The sequence below is a fragment of the Xiphophorus hellerii genome, chromosome 5, assembly GCF_003331165.1.
Source record: "Xiphophorus hellerii strain 12219 chromosome 5, Xiphophorus_hellerii-4.1, whole genome shotgun sequence".
Lineage (NCBI taxonomy): Eukaryota > Metazoa > Chordata > Actinopteri > Cyprinodontiformes > Poeciliidae > Xiphophorus > Xiphophorus hellerii.
Window position 1 is genome coordinate 14111999 of NC_045676.1, and position 25898 is coordinate 14137896.

At 37.8% G+C, this 25898-nt stretch overlaps 1 protein-coding gene across 12 annotated transcripts in view; it reads left to right on the forward strand.

Moving 5' to 3' along the window:
- rbm47 (RNA binding motif protein 47) overlaps positions 1-24349 on the forward strand; it is a 42746-nt gene extending 18397 nt beyond the window's left edge. For 6 of the 12 annotated variants that reach the window (XM_032562549.1, XM_032562550.1, XM_032562551.1 and 3 more), the window contains 6 exons: positions 12609-13476; positions 13856-14186; positions 14589-14612; positions 15758-15967; positions 19213-19409; positions 19999-24349. In XM_032562549.1, the coding sequence (XP_032418440.1) occupies positions 12640-13476; positions 13856-14186; positions 14589-14612; positions 15758-15967; positions 19213-19409; positions 19999-20250 (1851 nt within the window). In that variant the 5' untranslated portion in view covers positions 12609-12639 and the 3' untranslated portion in view covers positions 20251-24349. Of the gene's footprint in view, positions 1-7716; positions 7829-12608; positions 13477-13855; positions 14187-14588; positions 14613-15757; positions 15968-19212; positions 19410-19998 lie in introns of those variants that run through there. The other 6 variants (XM_032562554.1, XM_032562555.1, XM_032562557.1 and 3 more) reach the window with 6 other exon arrangements.
- The last annotated feature ends 1549 nt before the right edge of the window (positions 24350-25898 follow it).

Sequence of the window (25898 nt, forward strand, 5' to 3'; positions counted from 1 at the left end):
ATTTACGAACAGATATGTAACAGCACCAAGTGTGTTACTGATAAAAATAACATACAAATCATCTTAAGTGTTAACAAATAGCTTACACCAGCATCTTTCTGTAGATGTAGCAGAGATATTAGATATTATTTTCTGGGTTGCTCAGCATGTTCTGACCAACATCAGGATCTGCCTCTGTTGTATTTCTTTTAGTAACTCAAAAAATCAGACTTCAGAGTACAAAGAGAAAGCTTCAGCAGCAACCCAGTAGGGCGCTCCAAAACAGTAGCATCATAGCATTTTGCAGTTCATGGTATTTTAGTGTTCACTTCCTTTCTTATGTCAAACTATGAGCCTGAAAAACACATAGGCTTAGAGGTACAATGTATCAAGCTAAACATTTAGTTTCGCATCCTTGGCTCATACTTTTAGGCTCACATCAGACAAACTCACATCTGCTTTGCCACACAGACTTCACTTTGACAAGATAAAGTGTGGCATTTTCATTGTTTAATTGTTTTAGTTTTGATTGAGAAATTGTCCCACCCCTGCTGCTTTCACTGACGTTGCTTCTGAATCAGTTCAATAACCTGAGCTCTAGCATATTGTAATTAGTGCTAATACTTACAAAAAACAAGCATATTTTTGTTTAAAATCTTCTTTCAAAAAGACACGTAAATGTATCATGAGAAAGATTATGAGATATTTTTGTTATCCACCATCAAACCTTTGAAAAAATCTCCTAAGAAGTCTGGCTTCTTTAAAGGATTTGTGCCTGTGCCACCCGTGCGCGCGGCTCTCCGTGGAGTGTGACCGAAAGCCTTTATCGGCAGTGCGACACGGTCAGCATCAGGACTAATTGTTTGAAACAATGTCAGCTTTGGCCTTGAGCGGGCTAGCTGATTACCCAGAGGAATGTGTTTGTCTTAGGAAGCAAAGCCCCTAAAGCCAAAGCAGCTCTTCTGATTAGTGATGACTATGTTGCTGAATGAGAGGCTCCTCTGTTTGCAACTGTTGCCTTGAGTATGATAAATGTAACTCCGAGGCTTCTTTGTAATAACTGTCTCAGATTTTGGTGTACGAGTCAGATTGCGATGTTCTCTGTGACATTTGATATGAATGTGAAGGTCTTAAAAGACAGGTTGAGCGGAGGAGGCAGGGGCTCAGATTAAATGAAGTGGAATCACTGCTCTGTGCTGAAGTTATAGCGACCTGGAGTCAGCCACCTACAATTCTTCACTATTAAGAGCTTTTAGGCTCTGATGGAACTTTTTTTTTTATTGCTAGCCGCTTTTATTCCTATCCTTCTCTATTTTTCTTCCCAATTTATTCCCTTCTCCGCCCCCATTCGCCATTTTTCTCTCCTCCCCCTTCCTGGCTGCTTGTCTTCGAGGTTGGTTGGGCTGGAGGAATGATGGTGACAGGTACATGGACTGGACTAAAGCAGAAACAAAGAGGAAAAAGTGAGGAAAAGAGGGCAAAATGGATAACGAAAGAGAAGACCAGGAAGGGGTTCATGTTTTAGAAAATGGACCGTAGTTTAGATGATAATGTGCTCTGAAATTCCTCAGATAATGAGAATTCCTTCTTTTCAGTCAGCACTGTGACTAACTTCTCCATTGATCCTGCTGCGGTCGAGGCGCTGACAGCTGAGATCCTCTGCACGTGGACGTCATGTGTCCTGAAAGTGCAGCCACAGGGATCACTTCTCTCTTCTCAAGTTGTTTGGACAATTTTCCTGCAGGTCACTTTGATAATCTAGCTCACCACAGTACTGACGCTGCAAAATAGACTGAATTTCTGCTTTATGTGAAGTAGGGTCACGCTTAAGCGACATGCTGTACTCTGCAGAGATTTTCTTTAATGATAAAAATATCTAGTTGTGAGGGCTGCTTGATACAATTAAGCAGTTGGCGAGATTAGAAGGCTATTTTATGTTTTTAAGGGAGTTTCTGCATCAGACTGGGAGGGAAACGTTTCCAGGAAATCAAAATGTAGTTTGAGCAAGATCAAGAGGTCATTCTGTTCTGGAGTAAATAAACAGTGAAAGCAATCTAATCTTGTGACACGCTACTCATTTACTTACAGTGGCTCTTAAAAAGTTACTCTGGCTAAAAAGCCAGGTCTTCGAATGAAAGATGATAAAATATTTGAAAGCAGTTCACTAGCATTTATCTTGACCAATTCATCTGAAAATCACACTAACTTATAAAGGAAAAAGGTGAGGTTGCCTAATAAGTTTACTCTTGACGTAATACTTTACTGAAGCACAGTTTTATTCATTTTCAGCATCAAGTATTGCTGAATTCACACCAGCCATCAATCAAAATTGATTAACCTGAAACAAAGTTTTGTGGATTTGCTAATTTGCATTCTTCAGATGAATCTGGTTTTTAGAGAGGATGGAAAGGATCAAACGGTGGTGAAACATCTCAATCAGGTGAAAGTTAAAAAAAAAAAGAAAACACACACACACATGACTAAAACAGGAGTTTCATCCGAGATGGAAAACAGTAGCACTAAAAAAGCTTCAGAAGTGCTCAGTCCTGCTTGTCTTCGTGCCACAGAAATCTCCAAATTTCTTTGTGTCTTGACCTTTTCTTTTCAAAAAAACATTAAGGCTAAATTTCACATGATCCTGTCAGAAAATGTCTCATCATTTGATGAACCCAAATGTGAACTTCTGGACAACAGAACCTGAAAGTATGTTTGGTAAAGTTAAAGCAGCTACCATATCTACTGCAAATCAGGGTGGTGGCAGCAGCATACTCTGGGGTTACTTTTCCAGAGGTGAAGATGAAAATAAAGCTATGAACAGTTCTATTTACTCCCTGGTTTTGACCCAAAAGCCTTCAGTTGTCAGTAAGAGGTCAAAGGATGAAGAGGGTTTTTATTTTCAGCATAACAGTGAAAGTACATTCCCAAATCATCAAAAATAATGGCTTCATTAAAAGGAAATTATAGTGACATAGGGGAGCCACAGTTCAGACCTAAATTTGACACAAAATCTTTTGGGGTTTTCTGGGGAGGGTTTTCCTCACAATCTTATTGATTTGGATACTTTGTCAAATCAAAACGTGAAGTACTGGTGGACTCCTACAAAAAACGACAAATGAGATAAAAGGTACTTGAATAAAATGTTAGTTCAAGGGTGTGCTCACTTAAGCAACCAGTTTACCACACCTTTTTTTTCTAACAGATTAGCTTGTTTGTCAGCTGAATCACCCAAATTTTATTCCTACATAAAATATTACGTTTATGTAGGAAATGCTTTGAAATTCATGGTTTCCTTTTACACCACAAAAGAGCCTGGCATTTTTAAAGGCATGTGTTGATCTTTACAAGGCTTTTTACTTGGTGTTTGTATTTTTGTTCATGTTGAGTACATTGGCAGCCTTATTGCTGAGTTTATTCCCAAATATTCATTGGTTTGCCCATGTTGCAGATTCCAGTATTGTTAATCTTCAATGTTCATTACATATGTATATATATCTGACCCAGGCCTCCTTCAGCAACCAATTTATCTGAAGTATCAGCTTCTCCTCCTTCTCTGTGTGCTTTCTCTTGATGTAGTTCTTCTGAGTAATTGTGCTCTCATGAACGATGACAAAATGGCTTTATCCATGAAAGTTAGTCTGCTGTCATGATCAAAGACCCATGGTAAACTTTGCATGCTCTTGTTCATAGCACAAACTGTCCTCTGATAATTGGTTTAAAGGATAAATCTGATGACATTCCTTTTGTCTTGACAACAAATCCCGTGAACAGGCCAGTTTGAACAATGATCCCTCTATTGCCTTTGTGACGAAACCCCTCATTGTATTAATGCTGCTGTGCACACATGAGAGAGCCCCTGTGCAATGCTGGTATTAGTTATTTTTAGCTTGTAATAGCCAAATTACTGATCCTGATTTTTGTTTTCCCGTCTGAAATCCGATCTAGGTCAGTTAGGTAAGTGATCCAGTATCTGCTGATTGTCTCAGTCTGATACCTGAATTTTTATAGGCTTTTTTTTTACAGCCCAACTATGTGCAACAAAGTTATTAAAGTCAATGATCTCCGCAAAGATTAGAATAGCTTGCAAACACTGACTGTTTTCCTCTTGGTATTGCAGTACTTATTGTCTGCCATATATGTTGAGTTTCTTAGTCTTAGTTCTTTCTTCTGTTTTGCTCTTTGCATATTTTCCTTTGGTTAGAAGGTTCTTTTGTGTTCTTACATACCAGGGAAAAAATGCAGAAACTTTCTTTCAGCCAGCTGACTTGGCAATGTGAAGCAACAGTTGGAGGAAGTGTGGTTCAAGATTCTCGATCAGACACAATGGCATTTTCTCATTAAAAAGATTTCGTATGGTGGTAACGCCTTAAATCCTTGGTATGGGTGACTGCCTACCTCGTTGGCAGCCACTCTTCATGGCATGTTGTTGAGACAACCTGTGCTTAAATCCCTTTATCCTTCATGGATATCTTAGTATGTCTTGCATTAGTATGTGAAATGTCATGGACACCCTTTTTGCAATATTTTGCAGTGTCCAATTACTTTAGCTTCTCCTCAAACCTTTGCTTATAATTTCTCAGATAAGACGTACGGTCACGGCTGGGTTATGCTGCCCATCTCACGCTGAGCAAGAGGCGGGGTACGACCTTTACAGGTCACTTGTCCATCACAGGACAACATAAAGACACACAGGACAAATAATAAAACACACTCATACCTAAGGACTTTACATGAAGCGATCACTTAACCTAAAAGTAATGTGGGGAAGAAGCTAAAATACGCAGAGAGCCCAATCATGCAGGGGGGAAACTATGCAAGCTCTATTAAGAAACACTCCAGCCAGAATTTGAAGTCATAACTTCTTGCTTCAAGGCAACAGCAATACAAATTGCACCATTTTCTAGCCCAGACCAGCAGCAGTAATATCAGACAATATACCTGAAGTTACAAGTGATGGCAAAGTTCATCTAGCTTGGGTGCCATTAAGCTATGTAGTTCAATGTTTTCTTTATCCTTGCCCTTGGAAATGTCTTCTTAGAGTCATTCACCTTACCACCCAAAGCACTTTTACCAGTGGTGATTGTTCATTAATAACAATTCTCCGCTGCAGGCATGCCAGCAATACGAGTTGGCACATACATATGGAAATAAAAATAAATCATAAAAGCAGGCTTCAGAGCTAGAAACCAATGTAGGTGGTTACCCTGACACCAATCATTTGAAAATGATTTGGACCCAGACCTACTACTGATTAAATGATTAAGTCTAAGTGCCTGTAAGTTGAAGTTGAAATATTTTACTTTTTTTGTTTAATAGAAAATCTGCATTTGTATATGCAAGAAACTGATTTTCTTGGAAGAAATTGGAAGAATTGTAATGTTTCCCTGAATCCCTAATGATTTATTGATATCATTTATTATTTGAAGTATAATAAAAATCCATTAATATTAGTATTGGACATGGGGGAATGAACAGTGTCTAATTAGTGATTTAGTAGCCAGGTTCAGTGATTGAGTAGACAAGATTTTATTTTTTTAGTCCATCTCCTGACTGGTTGATGGGTTTAAAGGTTAACTGTTGACCCGATGGTCTGATGGTCCAGCTGCGCAGCCAGTGGAACATCCGAAACCCTCGGAGGCGTGCAAGGGTCTCGATTGGCTCACACTAATGACTGACAGTTAATCTTTGATTTAAAGTAACTTCAGTCACTCCCCACCTCACAATCACTCATTGTTTGAAAGGTATTACACACAAGCCCACACACACATGTGCATATTTTTACACAAACACGGCTCACTCAAATTTATGTTCTTTTTAAAAAAATATCGCTCTTTTATCTCATTCCTGGATCAGTTCAGCAAACAGAGCATCTCATGCTGCAGCAGCTTTGGTTGCACACAGAAACTTAACTCTTCATCTCCTTCTCTTCTATAACCATAGTAACGTCCAGTTTATAGTATTCATTTGTCTTTGTCTTGTAATCCGATTACATAACCTGGGCTACATGTGAGTCATTGCTGCCAAACTCTATTTATAGATGCCTGGAACACTCCTTCAGGTGTCATTCTAATACATATGGCATTTTTTTCATTGTCCACCCGTTAATCACTGACCTTTATGCTAATAAACACTTTCTTGTTGGGTGTTTGCTCAGTCTTTTAGGAGCCAGTTGATTTCAATGGCAGCTGAAACCGAGCACGCGGCTGACCACACATTATCTTTCTTTCATTTTCCCTAACTCCTTCATTTTTTTTTTTAGTTTTCAAACATAGACCCTTCAGGACTGTGTGTGTTTTCTCTCTCTCTCTCTCTCTGTGCTCTCTTAGCTGCCCAGGAAGGTGTGTGTTGTTTGTTTAAGTTGAGCTGCACTAGGAACACGTTCACCGTTGTTACGTGCAGAAAGACAAAAAAAAAAAAAGCCCAGAGATATTTGCAGTACTGTGCTGACTTGACATTAACTCTGGTGATTACTCCAAAGCAGAATTTCCAAATGAGACAAACATGAGGAAGTTTTCAAACCCCGGTTTGAAGATTTCCTGCCACTTTCCCTAGATTTCTGCATTGCTAAGCAGGAAACCCTTAAACACCGTTGAAACTACATTTCCCATCATACATCTTCACATTTTCAAATTCACCATTCAGTTCTTTCTCACAAGCTGTTTTTCTCATCCACGGGTATGTTTTTTTTTCCATTTGATAAATGTTCACTGAAAACAAAAGCATTCCAACTCACCAGTAAGCCAACTGTGACATGATGTTTAATGGGGAGCAAACTGATGAAAAGTGTGACCAAATTTTGTAAATGTCTGGCTAGTAGCTTTAAATGTATAAACAAAGTAAACAGCAAAAATAGTCCAATGAAAAATGGAAAAGAAATTGGCACTGAGACTTCTGAAATTGGATTGCTTACATATTTACTTACATATTTGATCAAGGTAGCATATTAAACATGTTTCATTGTGTCAAGATTTATTCCAAAGCAAAGTTTCTGTGAAGACATAGATTTTATCCCTTCCCCACCTTCAAACTGAATTTTTTTGTCAACATTTCTTGCCAACTCTTCATCAGATCACACAAACCAGAGGAACAGATAGCTATTTTTCAGCTGTACTAAGGACTAATCAAGAAAATAAAGTTAGAGAAGGGGGAAAAAGATAAAAAAAAAAACAATTAGATTTTAACAATGTGGTTAAAAGAATTTTAATCAATTTAACTTAGCTATAGTTCTAAAGTCCATTTTGAAGTGAATCATTATTTAATCAATATGCAATTCTCCTGAAAGCAAGCATCCACACACATGCCTCGCTATAAATAATGAGTTCTTTATAATGCTTTCATTTATAATTAATGTTTTTTCTTAATTCCCATTCTTAAGTACATTCTCAATTCATTGCTGTTTACTTATGTCCAGCTTACTCCTTTCTTGTTCCTCTTATGGTGTCACCAACTTAAATAAACAAAAAGGAGGATTTGCAATTGCAACTTGTAAGTAGATGTTTTTCTTTTCATAGCACATGGATTACCTAAATACACTAATGATTTTTTTTAACACAGTTGTGTATAAACGTTTTGGGCTTTATAAAAAGGGAAATGACATATAACGTAAAAATGTTAGACTGGTATCGACCAGTCACACTCGCTGCACACAGTAGTACCTGTTTTAGCTCCACCCTCATCCAGCTCTCCTGGTTGCAGATTTGATTGTGTGTGTGCGTGTGTGTGTGTGCCTGTGTGTTGGTGTAGAGGAGGCTGGACTCTGTGCTCAGTGCCCTGCTGTACCTGTCTCTCATGGAGGTGGACTAACACTCCCTGAGCAGGCAGCCAGGCAGCGGAGCGCTGTGGAGCAGCAGGGGTAGATATCCTCCTATCTGACCACTCTCTGCTTCTGCTTCCTCTTTTCTCTCCCACCACCATCTCTCTCTACTAGGTCACATCTTTCTCAAGATTTTTTTTGCTGTGTTCCACTCTCACTTCCTCCTTCTGTGCTGTTTGTCTTTGCTTCGTGAAGATCTGCAGTCCTTCGGTGCCAACTTTCTGTGTCTTCAAGTGGAATGAGGCTATTTGTTTCATGAATTATACCTCTTAATGTGCCAGACATTTAAAGGATGGCTTAGGCTTTGTTTGTCTGACTCATTAAGTACCTTTTGTGCTGTTGATTTATGTTGTGCTTAAATTCAACAGCGTTAGGGCTTACAGTTTAAGTATTAGTGTTGTCTTTGATCCTGTTCTGCTGATTCTGAGAAGCTGCTTTCCACAGCTGCTGGGAACGACACTGCTAATCGATTGCCTCCACGTGTCCGTGTGTGCATACAACAAAGATATCTCTTTCCTTTGGCCTGTTTCTGACAGTACGCCGGCTCAGGATCAGTTCATGCAACAGTCAGCTAAACATTAGTAGTGTTTCCTGCTCTTGCACATGTTGCAGTTTGGCTTCGGACGATACAATAATCTTGAGTAAAAATACCATGGTTTCATATTGTCATAGTTTTAATGTAAGGTTGAAGTGCAAAATATTATCCCTTTTTATAGTTCTGTTTTGTTAAAGTAATAAAAATTTAGCAAAATAATATCAGCTGAGATTAATAGGTTATCTGCTCAGGTAGGATTCGGAGTTCAGCTCGGCGTTACCTTGATAAGAGAGGTCGGTGATGCTACTTTAGTTTCCAAAGCATTAGTATCCATTTTTTTAACTGAAATTATTTACAAGCAGCCAAATTTTTGCTTTTTTTTTTCCTCAGAGGAAAAAGTTTAGTTAGTTTGTTGCAACCGATGGAGGAGGGGCAGAGCTGTGTAACTCTGTTCCATAAAACCAGAGGATACTCTGGTCACTTTTCAAGGACTTTGAACCAAAGAGTAGGATAGCTTAAGGGTTTTGAATCCATTATTTTTCACAACCTTGGTATAAATTGATACCTCTAACTGATGGCTAGTGTGAACAGGTAGGAGATTTGTTATTTGGCCAGATAATGTGGAAAAAACATCAATGACAGAGGTTATTTAATGTCAGAGCTATGAATAATTTGTTTATATCTGGGCAAAAAGTATTTTTCAGCAGTAGCCAATCTAGATTCATAAAATGGTCCCAAAGAAAGTCCATAAAGCCCTTCCTCTCCACTCATAAAACAATCCATTCTCCAATATAAGGGTAAATATGCAGAGAATCAGGTGCTTCTATCAATCATGAACATAAGGTAATGGCCAATCTCCACAATAACTGAAACACTAACTTCCTTAACATTTAAGTTCATAACCTTTGACCAGGTGAACTCTGTGTCTGAGCTCTGATTATGTTTAACCTGACCAATGTTAGCCCTTCCTGTAAGAGCTTAGAGTTAAAGCTGAGAAATCTCACCTAGATCATCATAACTTTCCATAAGAGTCATCATCTGTAAATCTTTATGTCCTCTGAATAATAGGCTGTGATTTGACTGAGGTTAATTATCTACTAGGTTCTGCTGCAGGTTTCCTCCTGGCTTCTTTCACTCACTAGGAAAATTTAATATGCAATGAGTGCATTGCAATATCCTTTGCAATGCATTCACTCCCATCTCATAGTTTTTGGCTGACTTTGGATTTTACTACATTTTCTAGATATGATTAGATTATAAATCCACTCTAACTTTGCTGTCTTTACAGCTTTATCTCACTTTATTACTTTCAGATCAGAGGAAGTAAGGAATAATCTTGGGTCAGTATATGATTTCAATGCTATGAAAATATGCTGTTTACACAGAAATTAAATACATCATTAATTTACTTTTATTTAAAACAATAAATATGCCAACTGCTTCTAAAATAATATTACCACTAAAGTTCAGATCATGTTTTCTATGTCATTTATATAATTGTATTTAGGTTTTTATACTGTGGTATAAACATAGCATGAACAATAAGTGAAGCAGAAGTTTTCAGGTGATTCCTGTGCAGAATAAAGTTACACCAGTTCAATGAGCTTCATTTTGGTAAATTAGTTTCTGATTATTACAGTCAGTTTCGGGTAGCTAGCCTGCAGTCGGCTACTTGACAGAAATGCTAATTGTATTGACGAACTGTAATGATCAATCCGCATTAGCAAAATAAGGGTTAGCTTTTTCCACACCAGGAACGTCTTTGTTCTCACAACCAGAAATATATGCAAACAGACAAGTTTGTTTATTAGCTGGTTTGTACACATCAGGAATTGGAATGCACCTGAGTGTAAATTTTCTAAAGGACAATTCTTGTCACAATATTTTTCACTTGATAATGATAACTGGGAACATTGCAGAGAGGTATGAATCATGAAGCTCCTTATCCCATTTCTACCAACAAGAATATTTTTTTTCTCAATGTAGAGAACTCCTGCATGACAGCAGGCAAGTAGAAAATGACAAAATCGACAAATGATTACTGAGAGGTTTAAATATTGCAAGCTGCTGGGACATCAATTGAAAGCTTGAGCATCAGTGATGTCAGAAAGTAACTATATACATATTCACACCATATGCCATTTTAATAGGCTAGTGTAAAATAAGCTTAATTTAATTGCATATGAAGGACAAATGAGGATATAATTCTGTTAGGTATTGTCTTTTTGCACAGACCTACTTTTAAAGAGTTCATGTTAAGAACAGTTAAAGTTTTTGCTTCAGACATGATTTGCAGTGTGTTTCTTTTTATTAAAAATAATGTTTTGTAAACTGAATCGTTTTGGGACTTACTTTTTGGTAACCCTAAGCTCTCCTGTCTTGGAGAAATGACCAACAGGTGCATGAATGTGTGGGTGACTAGGAGAACTGGATGTTGGGTCATGTCAAATGACTGTGCATGTTACCATGGCTACTTGGCCTTGAGGTGTTTTCACCTCTGTCGACAGCTTTCGGTTACCATCAAAGTCAAGGGCATTATAACTGCCTAACAAAAAAAAAATAAAAAATCAAGTTTTATAACGCTCACTAAGGACTTTTAAGGTAACTATAACACAGTAGTAATGTGGAGGCTGTAATTGGCTGCTATGATGTTGTGTGCTGCAAGGAGATTTGGAGATTTAAAAACCTGTGGATTTTTCCGTTCTCAATGCTGGCTGTGTTGGAAAATAAGAAAGTAAGAGGTTTATGTTTGGGAAGCCGATTTCTGATTTTTTTCAGTTGCTCTTTTAGGGCCGGCCCTCCTAATGAAAGGACACACACAGAGAAATACACACAGTGAAACTGCACCTGCATGCATCACATTCATATTGATAAGAGGGTTGAAAGTCCAGCAGCATTATGTAGTGTGTGCGTGTGAGCAACAGATTATTATGTATGAGCAACCATTGTGCAGATATTTGTGACACCGTATGGCATTGTATTTCACCCATAATACCTCACTTAGCTTTACTGTAGCCGTCCTCGTTATTTCTTACACAGGCACATATGTGTCGCACACACATGCGCGCACCCCCGTCCCCACACACACACACCCCCCCCCCCACCCACCCACACACACACACACACCCAGAGCATGTGACCAACTCAATGAACCTTGAGCTGGAGTTTTCATGGTTTACAGCCCTTCATTCTCTATGATAGGGGTCATAGGTCACCAGTGGATCTGAGGGACTCAACAAAACAAGGTTGTAAAACAACTGATAGGGAAAGAGCTCTTAGGATTTATAGGTGCTGTATTTTTACTTGTGTTCAGGTCACATAAAATCTAACATGTCTTGTCATATAATTCAACAGGGAACAGTTTTCTTAAATTCATATTACATTGATTTATAACACAAAGAATGATAGTTCAACCATTTATGTGGTCCTTTTTGATGACTAAAGAAGCTAGCCATTTCCAGGCAAATTAATTGAAAGTTGTGTGTATAAAAAAGGTGAACAAAGAACAAAGATTTCACAAGCAACACGAATGGACATAACCCTCAAACAATTGTAAAGCAAAGCTCATTCAAGAGTTTGAGGGATTTTCACAAGATATATTGTTTAAGCTCAACAACCCAGATGTAGTCAGAACATGGGCTGTTGCTCAGTGGACCAAATTCTCCTTTCAGTTGATGTCAACCGTTGCATTTTATTTAAAAATCAATGTTTCACCATCTGGATAAAATATGGAGGGCTACATAATCTGAGTTGCTTCAGGTTCAGTGTGAAGATTCCACAGTCAGTGATGATTTGGAAAGTCATGTCATCTGCTGGTTACCAAGTGAAGAATCACTACAGCTTTCTACCAGGATGTTTTTTAAGAAAGGGAAAGCTTCCCTCTTGGGAGAACTGTGTGGAGGTGCTAGTTTCATTTTCCAGAAGGTTGTGATTTTTGCCCACACTGCCAAAAGACCCAATGTCTGGTTTAATACCCTAAACCGCACTGCTTTACAGTTCGTCTTATTTAATGGCCTCATCTTCTTAGAATCTGAATTGTTCGTTGACTTTAAGACATAATCATTTTTGATAATACTTTAAATGTATCATTCTGTATTATGTTTTTATGTAGTAATAATTTCACTATATTCACTATATTTATATTGAATAAGTGAAATAAACATTTTTGTTAAATAAATTTTTTTCTAATTTATTAATATAGACCAGCATCATTGTTCTTGTTTTGTCTCGTTTCTCCTTTTACAAATTGATTTACAAAACTTTGTCCTTCTTTTTGGTCTCCAGGCCCAAAATCTGATTGGATGGTCTTGTCAGAATGACAGCGGAAGATCCCGTTTCCTCATCAAACATGAGCAACAACTCTACACCCTCCAAACCCTCCAAACCTTCAGGTGCCTCCTTCCATCCACTCCAAGGACAGATCACCCTCCCAGAGGGAGTTGCAGGAGCTCCCAATGAGGCTGCACTGTTGTCCTTGATGGAGCGCACTGGCTACGGTATGGTCCAAGAAAACGGTCAGCGTAAATACGGGCCTCCTCCAGGCTGGAGTGGTCCAGCTCCTCCTCGAGGATGTGAAATCTTCGTTGGCAAGATCCCACGAGACGTTTACGAGGACGAATTGGTCCCGGTGTTTGAGACAGTAGGCCGCATCTATGAGATGCGCCTGATGATGGACTTTGATGGGAAAAACCGGGGGTACGCATTTGTTATGTACACAGAAAAACACGAAGCCAAGAGAGCAGTGCGGGAGCTCAATAACTATGAGGTGCGGCCTGGCCGGCTGCTGGGGGTCTGCTCCTCGGTGGACAACTGCCGTCTTTTCATCGGTGGGATTCCCAAAACCAAGAAGCGCGAGGAGATCCTGGAGGAAGTCTCCAAAGTGACGGAAGGCGTATTAGACGTGATAGTTTACGCCAGTGCTGCTGACAAGATGAAGAACCGTGGCTTTGCATTTGTAGAGTATGAATCACATCGAGCAGCCGCCATGGCTCGCAGGAAGTTGATGCCGGGAAGAATTCAGCTGTGGGGCCACCAGATCGCAGTGGACTGGGCTGAGCCAGAGATTGACGTAGATGAAGACGTGATGGAGACAGTAAAGATACTCTACGTTAGGAATCTAATGATGGAGACCAGCGAGGAGACAATCAGAAACGTAGGATATACACTCTCATTCTTATTCCTTACATTTTTGGGGGGTATTGAGTATGTAAGAGTGTTTTTGAAGTTCTGTGAGAAAAGTTGACAGAATGTGAGGCAATAAATGCTATATTTCAGAGCTCTAAACCTTGCTAGTAGGCCCTGAATGTTTTATTTGCTGAAGAAGAACAGCTATGGAGTAAATAACTAGTATACAAAAAGCCACATCAGGTGGTGAAGGGACTGGTCTTCTTTCTGGTCATTGTAATTTTGCTTTTGTATACAACAAAAACAGCGAGTGATGGTTAAAAGAAGATAAAAATTATTTTAATACCTCAACCCGACTGGCATTTTTATTAATAAATTAGATGCCGTTGCCTTTTTTTTGTTAACAGATTTTCAGCCAGTGGAACCCCGGATGCGTGGAGCGTGTGAAGAAAATCCGTGACTATGCTTTCGTCCACTTTATATCCCGAGATGATGCCGTGCTGGCCATGGACCACCTCAATGGCACAGAGATCGAAGGGTCCTGCATCGAAGTGACACTTGCCAAGCCGGTAGATAAAGAGCAGTACTCACGTCAGAAAGCCTCTAAAGGAGGAGCTTCTGCTACACCAGAGCCTACCCAGCAGAACTACATCTACCAGTGTGACCCCTACACGTTGGCTTACTATGGTTACCCTTACAGCACACTTATTGGACCCAACAGGGAATACTTTGTGAAAGGTTGGTTGTTTTTAATATTTTTCAACTAATATTTATTTTAAAAAATCTATTATTTTGGTGAAAGAAAGAAATATCTATAAATATTGATGATAGCTGAAACCTTTTGGACCAGTACCCCTCCAGAGATTTCTGTTGACCTAAAAAAGCCATCAGTGTTTGTTAATGTCCACAATGACTAAAATTATGATTGAATCTTTGATCAATGTTTTGAAAAATATTTAGCTAATTGTTTGTGGCTCAAAATCGGAGGCCTGTTGTTCAAAGGCAAAAACAAAACAATTTGATGGACCAATGAATGCTAATCCCATTACCTTAAATGATTGACTGAATGTGGTCTTGGGTGGAAGCAGGAAAATCTTTTTGACTATCAACAATCATTGTGTTTTGGTTTTCTCTCCAAAGGATCCCCAATGATACAGAACAATGGTAATCCCTTATGTCCATATTCCTACTTACACCTCAAATGAACAATTAGTTTTCTTGCCATTACATTTTCTAACACCATCTTTTTTCTTCCTGTCCTGTCAACTACCATTTCATGCTGGGTTATTATAGAGTTATCACCAAAGCTCCAAACACCTCAGAGTACAATTTAACTGTTTTTCAGGAATATTGCCAAAATTCCCCCCAAATCTTCTCGACCAACTTCTGAGCAAATCCTTTGAGAAATGTATTTTGTACAAGCAGACTACAGCTACTGCGCTGGTCTTAAATAGATTAATCAACATTTTTTGAAGTTCTGCTCAAAGGTTATAGGTTAAGGGCAGTTAATGTTTTACTTGCAGCATCTCTCTTTGAATCATCATTGGGTATTAATCTTAATTACTTGGTTCCAGAGGCAATCTCATAGTGATTTCTGCAATTTAATTAAATTTAAACTGCTGTTGGGTTGTATTGGATATATACTTATTTTAAAGCCTCTTATCACTTACAAAATAGAGTTTGGAGGCTGTACTCAATATGTCACATTAAATTTGGTTTTAAGTTAGGGTAACTGATAGAAAAAGTAAAGTGATGGGAAATCAACATAATAGTCTTTAACTCAATGACTTTTTTCATTGAAACTAATACTTCTGTCAGGCAGTCACTCTGACTGTTCACTACATGTTTCACACTGGAAGATACTTGGTGGTGCACTGCCTACCATCTGTTTCCTGTATAAATAATTGTAGGTTTAAAAGTAAATTAACAACAAATACATATTTGGCAATGACTCAGGGATTAATGAAATAACATTTGCATGAACTGCTAGGACATTTTTAAGACTGAAGTTTTTAAAAATAGTCTGTTTTGGTCTTGACCCCACTCAGATTAGTTCCTAGCTTTAGCATCTAAAACCTGGAGTAAGTTTTAGATGAAGATGCTATGAGAGTTATCAGCTGCAGGTAAAATACTAACTGCCTCCAGGTTTTAAACAAAACTTTAACAAGTCTCTTACATAAAGGTCAATTTCTCAAGTGGAGCTTCCAAAGACGTTCTGAACCCAACGTAAAATCCTGCTGCCCAACAAAACATCTACAAATCCCAGCCCACAACCCCATCATCATATTATACTGTAACTGTATTTTAAGCAGGTTCCGTGCGAGGGCGTGGTCGTGCAGCCTCAGGTAATCGTACCCCTGGACCTCGAGGGTCTTACCTAGGGGGTTATTCTGCCGGTCGTGGCATCTACAGTCGCTACCACGAGGGCAAGACCAAGCAGCCCGAAAAGCCCTATGAACTGATACCCAGTCTGGAGCTTCCTGCCTCCGTCAACCCAGTTGGCATCAAACCAGGCACAAGTCAGTGAGACAGACATACTCATTAATGTCATCGCCCATCTCTAAGCCTTTACTAAACCTCTGTCCTGCGTGGTTTACGGAACCTTTCTTGAATCTGCATGATAGCTGTTGCTGGATGGTCATGAGTATAAAGGCATAATATCAACCCATGTGAGCATGACCAGAAAGTAGCTGCTTTACTTCAGTCCTCTTTCTACCTCTAATCAAAAACGAAATGTGTTGTTTAGTGTTCAGACTGATAATAGTGCTGTGTCAAGGGAAAACAATGGGATTCATTGGTCAGCAGTTGTTTTAATCATTGAGGGAATTTAAACAATGCAGACCAGTGATGCATTCATTGGTTTAAAAGCAGTTAGGGATTAAAAATATATATCAGAACAAATACCCCAATTTGGACATGCCACACCAAGGTTTTCAGCTTAAATGTTTTTCAATTGCCAGGCATCATAGCCATAATGTTGAGACAAAATTTTATGTTCTTTATAACCTTTTGATTAGTGTGTAATTCCCCACACAGCACTGTTATCTGTTTAAACAGGATTGTACTTACAGAATCTGCTTCCACAATATAATGCATTCACTCAGTTCCAATTTGACTTTATAATGGTTGAAATAGTTTAAATTTAAAAAATAAATAAATAAATTGTCTTTCCCAACATGTATCAAATTTCCAGTTTTTGTTTTTTTTCTTTAAATAGTTTCAGTCAAAATGGAGCTGAAATGCAAAACTAATTCACAAATTTAAACTGTATTCCAATCAGCTAAATTATAATGCCAGTGTTTGGAAAAGTTGATCTTAAATAATAATAATCTCTAATCCAAAAGAAGAAGGACATGACAAGAAAGTTTTGAGAATTTTTCTACTTTGTTTCCTGCCAGTAAGAAGAAGGAAGTGCAGCGACGGTAATGCTCGGAAGATATTCAACTCATAAAGGAAACATCAATCAGGGCAGATAAATCTCAGCACAGAAAACTCAATAGCTCTGTTGGTGCACATTGCAAAAAAAATGTAGTTACATAATAAGGTAATTAACTATGTTTTGCTTATTCAGTCCTGACAGAGAGTCCAACCAGCTTTCCAGTAACTAGTTGGGAATTTGTCATACCTTCAGATATCATCAGTTTTGAAAGGAGGAAGAGCTGAAGACAGCATTATGCTAGTAAAGTAGTATCAACAATAGGATTGTAGTTAATTTTCAGATTAAGACACAGGGATTTTCACATGTGAGTTCTGTTCAAAGAATATAAAACCTTTTGAAAATTTTCAGCTTAATTATATGTTGTTTATTTGGCTGCAGAATAATGAGAATACATCTCAACATGACTAATTTGACCAAATGCATACAACTGAAAATAAATATTCAGATACATTGTAGAAAGCATTCAACCTTCCTCTTTAGTTGATGTCATACTAGATCTTTTGTTCTCTATGTTAGGCAAATTAAGATGACCCATTTTTTTTTCCTATTTACTAAATCCTGAAATTATTGAAGAGATTTTAGAGAGGTTGCTTGGTCCTTTCATCAAAGTGAGAAGTTGTCATACATTAGGATTAGCATGCCTTTAAACAAGCTAGCAAATCCCTGAGGATGATTAAATGTTTCCTAAGCTTCACAATATTTGAGGTAATTGGAGGCACTCCTGACATCATGGTGAAATCAAAAGAAATCAGCTTATAGACCTGAACGAGTCTGGGTCGAATTTCCCAGTGCCTCGGGGTTCTATGTTCATCTGCTCAAACAACTGTATGCAAACACAGTGGGAATGTCCACCCATTGTGCCATTCTACGTTTAAGAGATTAATATACAATTTTTTTAAAAACAAAGTTTTTTTTCTTTCAAGCCTGAGAATACCATCCATACTGTAAAGTTTATGGGCAACAGCATAATGTTGTGTGGGTGTTTTGTTGCAGGAGGGAGTAGTGAACTTCATCATGAAAGGACATGATACGGAAATATTGAAACAACTCTCAAAATGATAACCAGAAAGTTAACATTTGGACACAACTGGACAATAACCTTAAGCAAACCACATTAGTTACAGTATCTGAAGGACAATAAAGTCAATATTTTGAAACCCTATGTCTCTAGAACGTTAATGGGAAGAGCAGAAAAGGTGAACGAACAAACTGAACCTCAGTCACATTAGTTCCATCCACAAACGCCTAAGTAAATAATTCTAAAAACAATACTAAGTTATTAGTACTTTGCCATTTAGAAAGCAGAAATAATTGTGTGAATTATGTGTGTTTGAACACGCTGTGTAGGGTTACCATGTGTGCAGTGCATACACAAAGTTGATTGACACGTCTAAAACCCTCTTCCTGGCTCTGATTGGTTGCTTCTAACCAGTAGCAGTGCATTTCTGTAGATGACAGTCAGACCACAGGAAGGAGGCAGAGAAACTAGATTATTATTTTATTTTATTTTTTATTTTTTTTAACAAATTGTCTGTCTTATGTTATACTTTCATGACATAGTGACAATTTTAACAAATATGTAAAAAACATAAAACAAGAACTCTTGTTCGTCAACATGCTGCATTACCTATGAATGTTGGTAATTATACATTTTAGAGTGGTGTACCAAATTTGCTATGACTCATTTTTTGGTGAACAGTGAGCAAAAGTGAAACAAATTCATAGAGTGTTTTGTTTTGGTAAATCATATTATTTTTAGATGGCACAAGAAAAAATTTTGATAAAAAAAAAAAATCAAGGTCAACATGCAAACACTGGTATTATCTTTCTACTTTCTAATGCTACGTTGTTTTGTCAACATCTTCATTATATTTGACATACTGGTCATTGCTTTAAAATCGTGTATTTATTTGGTCAACATTTGGTCAATTTTGTGAACTAGACATAACTAACCAAGATCGAGGAGTTTTGGTTTCTGTATATGTTGAATCACAGGATCAGCACCATATTGAAAACTCTTTTGTGCATTTAAAACAATGACTGATGTTGTATTTGCATTGTGGTTTAAAGATGTGTGCATGTGAAGGAGGATATTCGTTCAACTTTTCCGTAGTTGAAAAGCAACATAATCTGAATCACACTCCAATTGCTGTTTTTGTGACTTATTTTTCCCTCTTGTTTCAATCATCTCCTTCTCTTCTTTTGAAGCCTGTTAAACTAAGCATGATTGGATGCATGTTTGAGCATGGCTGGTTGTATGTTGTTTAATCTGTCGTGGCCTTGTCTGTTATCCAGGCTTTCATTTTTGTACCTCTCTATGCACAGTGGCATTGCCGACTCTAGGTGGACAGTACCAAGTGTTCAGCGCTCCTCCTGCAGCCAAAGTGATGGAGGAGGGGAAAGTGCACTCAGTGGAGCACCTCATGAACCCTCTGACCATGCAGCACCCTGAACACAGCGCTGCCACTGCTGCCGCTGCCGCCACTGTCTTACCTTCAGTGTCCACACCTCCACCGTTCCAGGTGTGTCTTATAATGTCATACACAAAAGTATCCATATAAATGTTTACTTGTTTTGCCTCATTACAAGCAAAACCTTAGGAGTATTTTATTGGACTTTTATGTGACGGGTCAATACTAAGTAGTGCATAATCGTGAGACTCAAGGAAAGTGACAGATGGTTTCATTTATTTAAATGTTTTATAAATAATATACCAACCTTGCACAGCTGGACACTGAAATTTTTTATTCTACTTTACAACATAATCAAGAATGCCATTGCACAGAGGATTGCGCACAAATACAAATACACTATCATTTTCTTTCTACTTTTCAATTATCATTTTCAGTGGGTCTATCACATATTCACATCCCCACACATTGAAACATGCAAAAAAAGTGAAAAAGTTATGGATGTTATTGGCAGGAACATGTATATGTTTTTTTGATGTAAAGATTTAGAATATCCCATCTTATTCAAGGTTACACAGAGGTTGCAAAATCCAAGTCAAAGCAGCTTTTTATCGGATGTGTACCGGTACTCTTAAAATCTAGGTTAATTTTTCTTTATTCCTATCTAAATCCAGTTTACCTGTCCTTCCTCCTTACCTAGGGCCGTCCAATCACTCCCGTCTACGCCATGGCCCACAACGTCCAACGCATCCCAGCCGCTGCCAGCCTGTATGGAGCTGGGTACGTCCCTATCGCTAACTATGCTGCAAACACAGCCGCTCTGGCTGCCCTGCAGAAAAATGCCGCCATGGCAGCCACGGCATATGGAGGTTATGCTGGCTACGCCATGCCCCAAGCCTTCCCCGCCGCGGCCTTCCCACTGCCCATCCATGACATCTACCAGTCGTACTGAAACAGGGGCTCAGATCGAGTCATCCAGTGACTGAATCTCAACAGCATCTGTCCACGCCACAAAAACATCTTTTGAACTTGATCTCTAATGGGATACGTAGCAAATACTAAGACTGCAAGACTGGGACAAAATTATGGCCTGGTATTTTCCATTAGTTGCTGTCATCCTCTCTATATTCCGGGGCTAGAAAGGGGAGCAGCTCTGTTAGACAGCGTCACTGTTTTATTTTCTGAATGTTGTAACACACTTCAAATGCTTCCCCTGCAACAGTAACCACAACTCCAGTAATATGCATATTGTCTCTCTTTCATTGCACCATCTTGTTGCTGTTGCAGCAGGGACATTTACGGTACTTTTTAAAGTATTTATGAAGAAAAGACGCATTATTAATGCTTTATTCCTTTTGCTTTTTTTTTTTATCTTGGTATTTTTTTTTCTCTGAAACAGATCTATACACTGTGTAATGTATGAAAACAAAGAAAGCGAAGTAAATGGAAAGAAGGAAAAGGCAACCAGGAACTACTGATAAGATGATACCACTGTCTTTGGATATATCCATGTTTGTAGTCTTTTTTTTCCATTAATATCTAGTATTCTAGCCAGTTTTACATGCTGTAGGTGATGCTGTCCATGCTGGTTGAATGTGCATTGCTTTCCATGTGCCCAATTGGTACTTTTTGGTGTAGTTTGTTTTGTGTGTTTCAGTTGTTTTAAATGAAGGTTTTAGGTCTTTGTTTTGTTCCCTGATTCTTTTGTCCCTGGTTATGAACTTCTGAAACATGTGTCTTAATGTTGATACACTATAAAAACTGCTGGGTTTAAAACAACCTAATTTCAGAGCATATCACTAACCAATCTGTGGGTCAAATGATGATCAATCCAAACTTGCAAATGTAAATGGATTCAATTGAAAGATTTTTAGCTTAGCTTAGCATTACTAAAAAAGCATCAAATGTTAATAAATAAGATACAGAAAGAAAGGAAAGTGATTATGTACTGAAAGATTGTTAGTGACTAACAATTAATTTTGGATAAAAGACAAATCATGCTCATTATACAACACTATAAAAAATTATTATTTTTGTTTCTTTCAGCAGATCTTTTATTAAACTCGAAAGTCAAAAATAATTGAATACAAACATTTAAGAAAGTAGTAACTTTAAAACTTAATTGCAAAGAAACTTAAATTAGATGTAAAACCCTGTTTCTTCAGCCCATTTATATTAACTCTGTAACAAATTCTTTGGTCTAGTACTAGCTTGTGCAGACAGGTACTAGGCTAATGTTAATCTTGAGTGACTAAGCTTGTTCTTTAATGCTAACACTAGTGTTGTGGAAAATAATAACACAACCCACTGACATAAACATAATAACACAGCATTAATTTACCATCTTATCCTTTGGTATTTCATCCAGCAATGTTTGATCAGGTTGTTTCGTAGTTCAAAATGTCTCTCTCTAAACCGACAACCTCGGTCACAATTGTTGACCAAGTGATTGGTTGAAAGTACCTAAACACTCTCCCAACAGCAGAAACCCAGCATTTGGGGTAAAAAAAAAAAAAAATTACCCTGCAGTTTTTTTTGTGTGTGTGTACCTTTTAAAGATGGGAGTCCGAAAGGCACAAAAATGAAGAGCAAACTGGAATACATCATGTGCCTTTAGATGTTCCCCATCATTAGAAACTGTATTAATAGGGGACTAAGACTGAATAGATGTTTGTTTTCCTTCATTTAAGTATATTTTATTGTTGTTATGAAATGCTTGAGTCTTGAAAGGTGAACAAATATGTTTGTTTTTCTTTAAGAACTGGGTTCCTACACTGCTTGGCCCATCTCCATTTTTACCAACCAAATACTTAATACACTCCAATCTGATGACTTCAGAGAGACTCTTTGCGCTTGGCTACAGTGCCTTACATCACCGTACAGTACGTGCCTTTAGAAACAAAACAGGGCTGTGAGGTTGACACCAGAAGGAACAGACTCCCATCTGTGCACGGCACCTGAGTCTTCTTCTATTTGTATTTCCAGTGAACTTTATTTTTGTTGTTACTGTATCATAGTGAGATGAGTGGGTTTGAGCCTCTGGAGTCAGATGTCAGAATGACTCTGCAGTAACACTCCTGCCTCCCTCTTTATTTCTCCTCCTCCAAATCGCTCTAGACCGAGGTGCACTTAAACATATTTATAACTGGCATGGAAACGCCACCTTGAAATGAAGAGATATTAAATACAGAGCATGAACTCATGAGTGGACATGACTAGTTTGGCTGTTTGTTTTGAAGTGTGTTATTAATGTGTGAGTTTTACTTTGCCGACAAAAAAAGAAAGTCTTTAAGATATGTTTTTTGGGGCACTTGTGAAACTTCAAACTTTGCTTGCAAGAAGTTTAAAACTGGAGCAATACCTCACTCTTAAATATGCAAGGAGGCATGCAATGTGCTGAATGTAGTGGAACCTCCAAACTACTTCAAGCAGCTGCTAATCAGGAAGTCACTGTCATTACAGTCACATAAACAGCGGTGAAAATATGTTCTGAACCTGTCAACGTTTTCCAGTAGTTAGCGCCAAGTTTATGGTGGTCACAACCCAAGTAGTCGACACAAACAAAGGACATGATTTCAAATTTAGTGTGGAAGCCAGATTGGGAACTCAGGGAATACGTATTGAAGATGTTTACTGAATTGCTCATTTCTCAAGAGACAAGACTTGTTTTGGTAATTACAACTTCAAGATATTGTCTACATGCTGACTTCAAATCTTTCTTTTCTTTCTTTATAGATATCCCACTGGATTAAAGTCCAGTGATTGACTTAGCCAATAAAGACTTTTTTCTCTTTCTTTGAAATCAACAGAGTTTCCAATACTAATTTGAAATAATAAGAAACAAGATTGCTTTTCAAATACTCTTAGATTTCAGATGTTTTCTTAGCTTTTTATTTGTTTTTACTTCCTTTCATTCACATGTTCAATATTTGTTCCCTATAGAAACACTTTGATTTCTCTGCATACATACATAACTTGGGTTATTAAAGTCAAAAGGTATAAAATTGTGTCAACAGGCCACTTAAGAACATTTTCTTATACTGAATACTTATTTTCTCCGCTGTATATAAAACCTTTTTTTAATGCAGACTTGTATTTTCAGTTCAGTTTTAGTTCCTGTTTTGCCATCTTTTCATTTGGAATATTCTTTTACTTTCCACATTTTTGATTACCACACACAACTCTGAAAGTTGTGGGGAAAATTGGACTGTTGATAAAATAAGTTATTTGTTCCAAGATGTTAAATGAAAAGCAACCGTGTTGTCTTGAGTTCATAATCTCACTCCAAGTTGTCCCTTTTTTTGCTCCAATTAAACTGGACTTCATGTAGAGGACTAACTGCTGTTAACTGCTTTTATGATGAAGACAGAAAGTCTGGATAAATATATATATATTTAATATATGCATTACATTTGTTATGTATGAAGTAAAAAAAGGTATAATATATTTCTTTACTTATTTACAACTTGAGTAGGGATAAAAGTCAGAGTAACAAAAGTAGAAAAATATATATTTTTTCCTCTTTGTATTACTTTTTTTTTGCCAAAGTGAGCAATAGTTTTTTAGCTTTTAACATTTATTGTAATCTTCTAATCTGTAACCTAATGTACTTTGGTGTTATGAGTGGGAACACAAAGAACCTTCATGTTCAGCTACTTTTTAGCAGTTTCAGCAAGGATTAAAAGCTAGCTCATTGAAGTGTTACAACCCTGGCATTTTTAGCTGGTCGTGTTGCAACTCTGCATGTTAGTTTTGTCCGGAGAGTCCAACAATGATTTAGCTGCCTTTGGAATTAACAAAAAGGCAAAAAACAAAACAAACAAATAAAAAAAAAAAACATGCGTCAGTGAAGTGCAGTCTGGCTTAACATAGGTGTAAACTTTTAACTCCTCCTAGTGTGCCTTATTGCCAAGATGTATTTGCTAAAGCTTTGTAGACTCATTCAGACTTTTCTTTTTCTATTAAGAGGTTTGTTAAAAAGAAATAAGACCTTGTTCTTCATTGTTATATTTATAGTGAAAAACACAGTAAATAAAGTGCTTTTGAAAGGATGCAGGGTCTTTGATAATTATTTGTGATTGCATGCCATATTTTTCTATGCCTTTTTCTCACAAGGAAGATTTTTCTTTTCAGCTGCCCTGGTTTTAGATTAGACAGAATAATAGCAGAGTGGTAAAACTGAGTAGCTTCTGATAGCTTCAGGGGTAACCCTTCTCTGAAATCATAGATCAGCAATTGCTGAGGAATGACTGACAGGGCAGAAAAAATCTTTCATAAATTCTGGTGCTGCTTGTTACCTTTACTCCAGATAAATGTTCTTCACCAGTGAGGGCTTCTGGAAAGATCTGGGACTTATGATGTGGGGCAATGGCAGCGGGAGAGAGTTCAAATCTCTGCCTTGTCATCAAGTTTTAACTGATTGCTTTCTAAATATATGAAATAAATCCATCCATCTGTCCATCCATCAGCATCACTTTGTCTAGCAGCACTCTCCAACTCAGGCTGGTGGATCCCCATGTATTTCCAATTCAAATATAATACAGCAGAAACCAGATGAACTGTCATTCGTCGTCTGATGTTAATCAGATTGTTTTATCAAATTTGTTTCTTTTGCTAAATACCAGACTAGTAATAGAGATATTTTTACTTCTTTAAATCTTCAAGAGTACTACGCCTTTAAACCAACTCCGTCTTTCAGAGGCTGTTGTCATTCATGCTTTGGGCCTGTTCCTGCTAAAACTCAGCTGATTAAAATTAATGAAGTAGACTCTCTGCATGTTGGGCCCTGGAAAACCCTACAAAAGATGTGTTCAGTGGGTTCAGGTGTGTTGAACCAGGGAAACTTTGAAATAGTTACTGGTTCATTAGGATCTTCCCAGATTGTAAGTTATCTGGGGAAGTTCAGGTGATGATATGGCTTGATTTTTCACTTAGAAGATTTGAATTGACACAACTGTGAATTTATTTCAAAGCAACACCTCAAACAAAGTACTTTATGTGTGAGACAATGAAAAAAATAAATAAAAGGAAACTACAGCAAGACATCAGGAAGAGAACTGTGGGCCTCCACAAGTCATATTTGTTCTTGGGTACAGTCTCCACATGCATGAAGATGCCATGTTCATTTGTTCAAACAATTATGCGTAGGAATAAACAGTGGGAACACAGCATGTTCTGGGTCTCAGATGTTAGCACAGTTTAGTGCAAAGTGTGTGTATCAACCCCAGCAACATGGCAAAAGAAATTGTGAGGCTGGTAATAGTGTCATTATTCATGGCAAACTGAGACCTACATCGGCTTGTCCAAAAGGAACATAAAAACAAATTACAATGTGCAAACACACTCAAGAAATAAGACCTTAATATTTGGAGACATGTCCAATCTGATCAAACTAGTATTCAAGAGTTAGGCCATAATTGGAGCTTCATTACATTCGAAAGTAAAAAGAGGAAGCTTGATAACCTGAGACCACAATTCCAACTGTGAAGTACAGGGCTGGAATCAGAAGAATGATGTTTCGTGAGCGTTTTCCTGTCGGAGGGGCGTGTGACAGATGTCTTTGAAGGGATCATTCTACCTTTTATGATTGAAAACCATTAC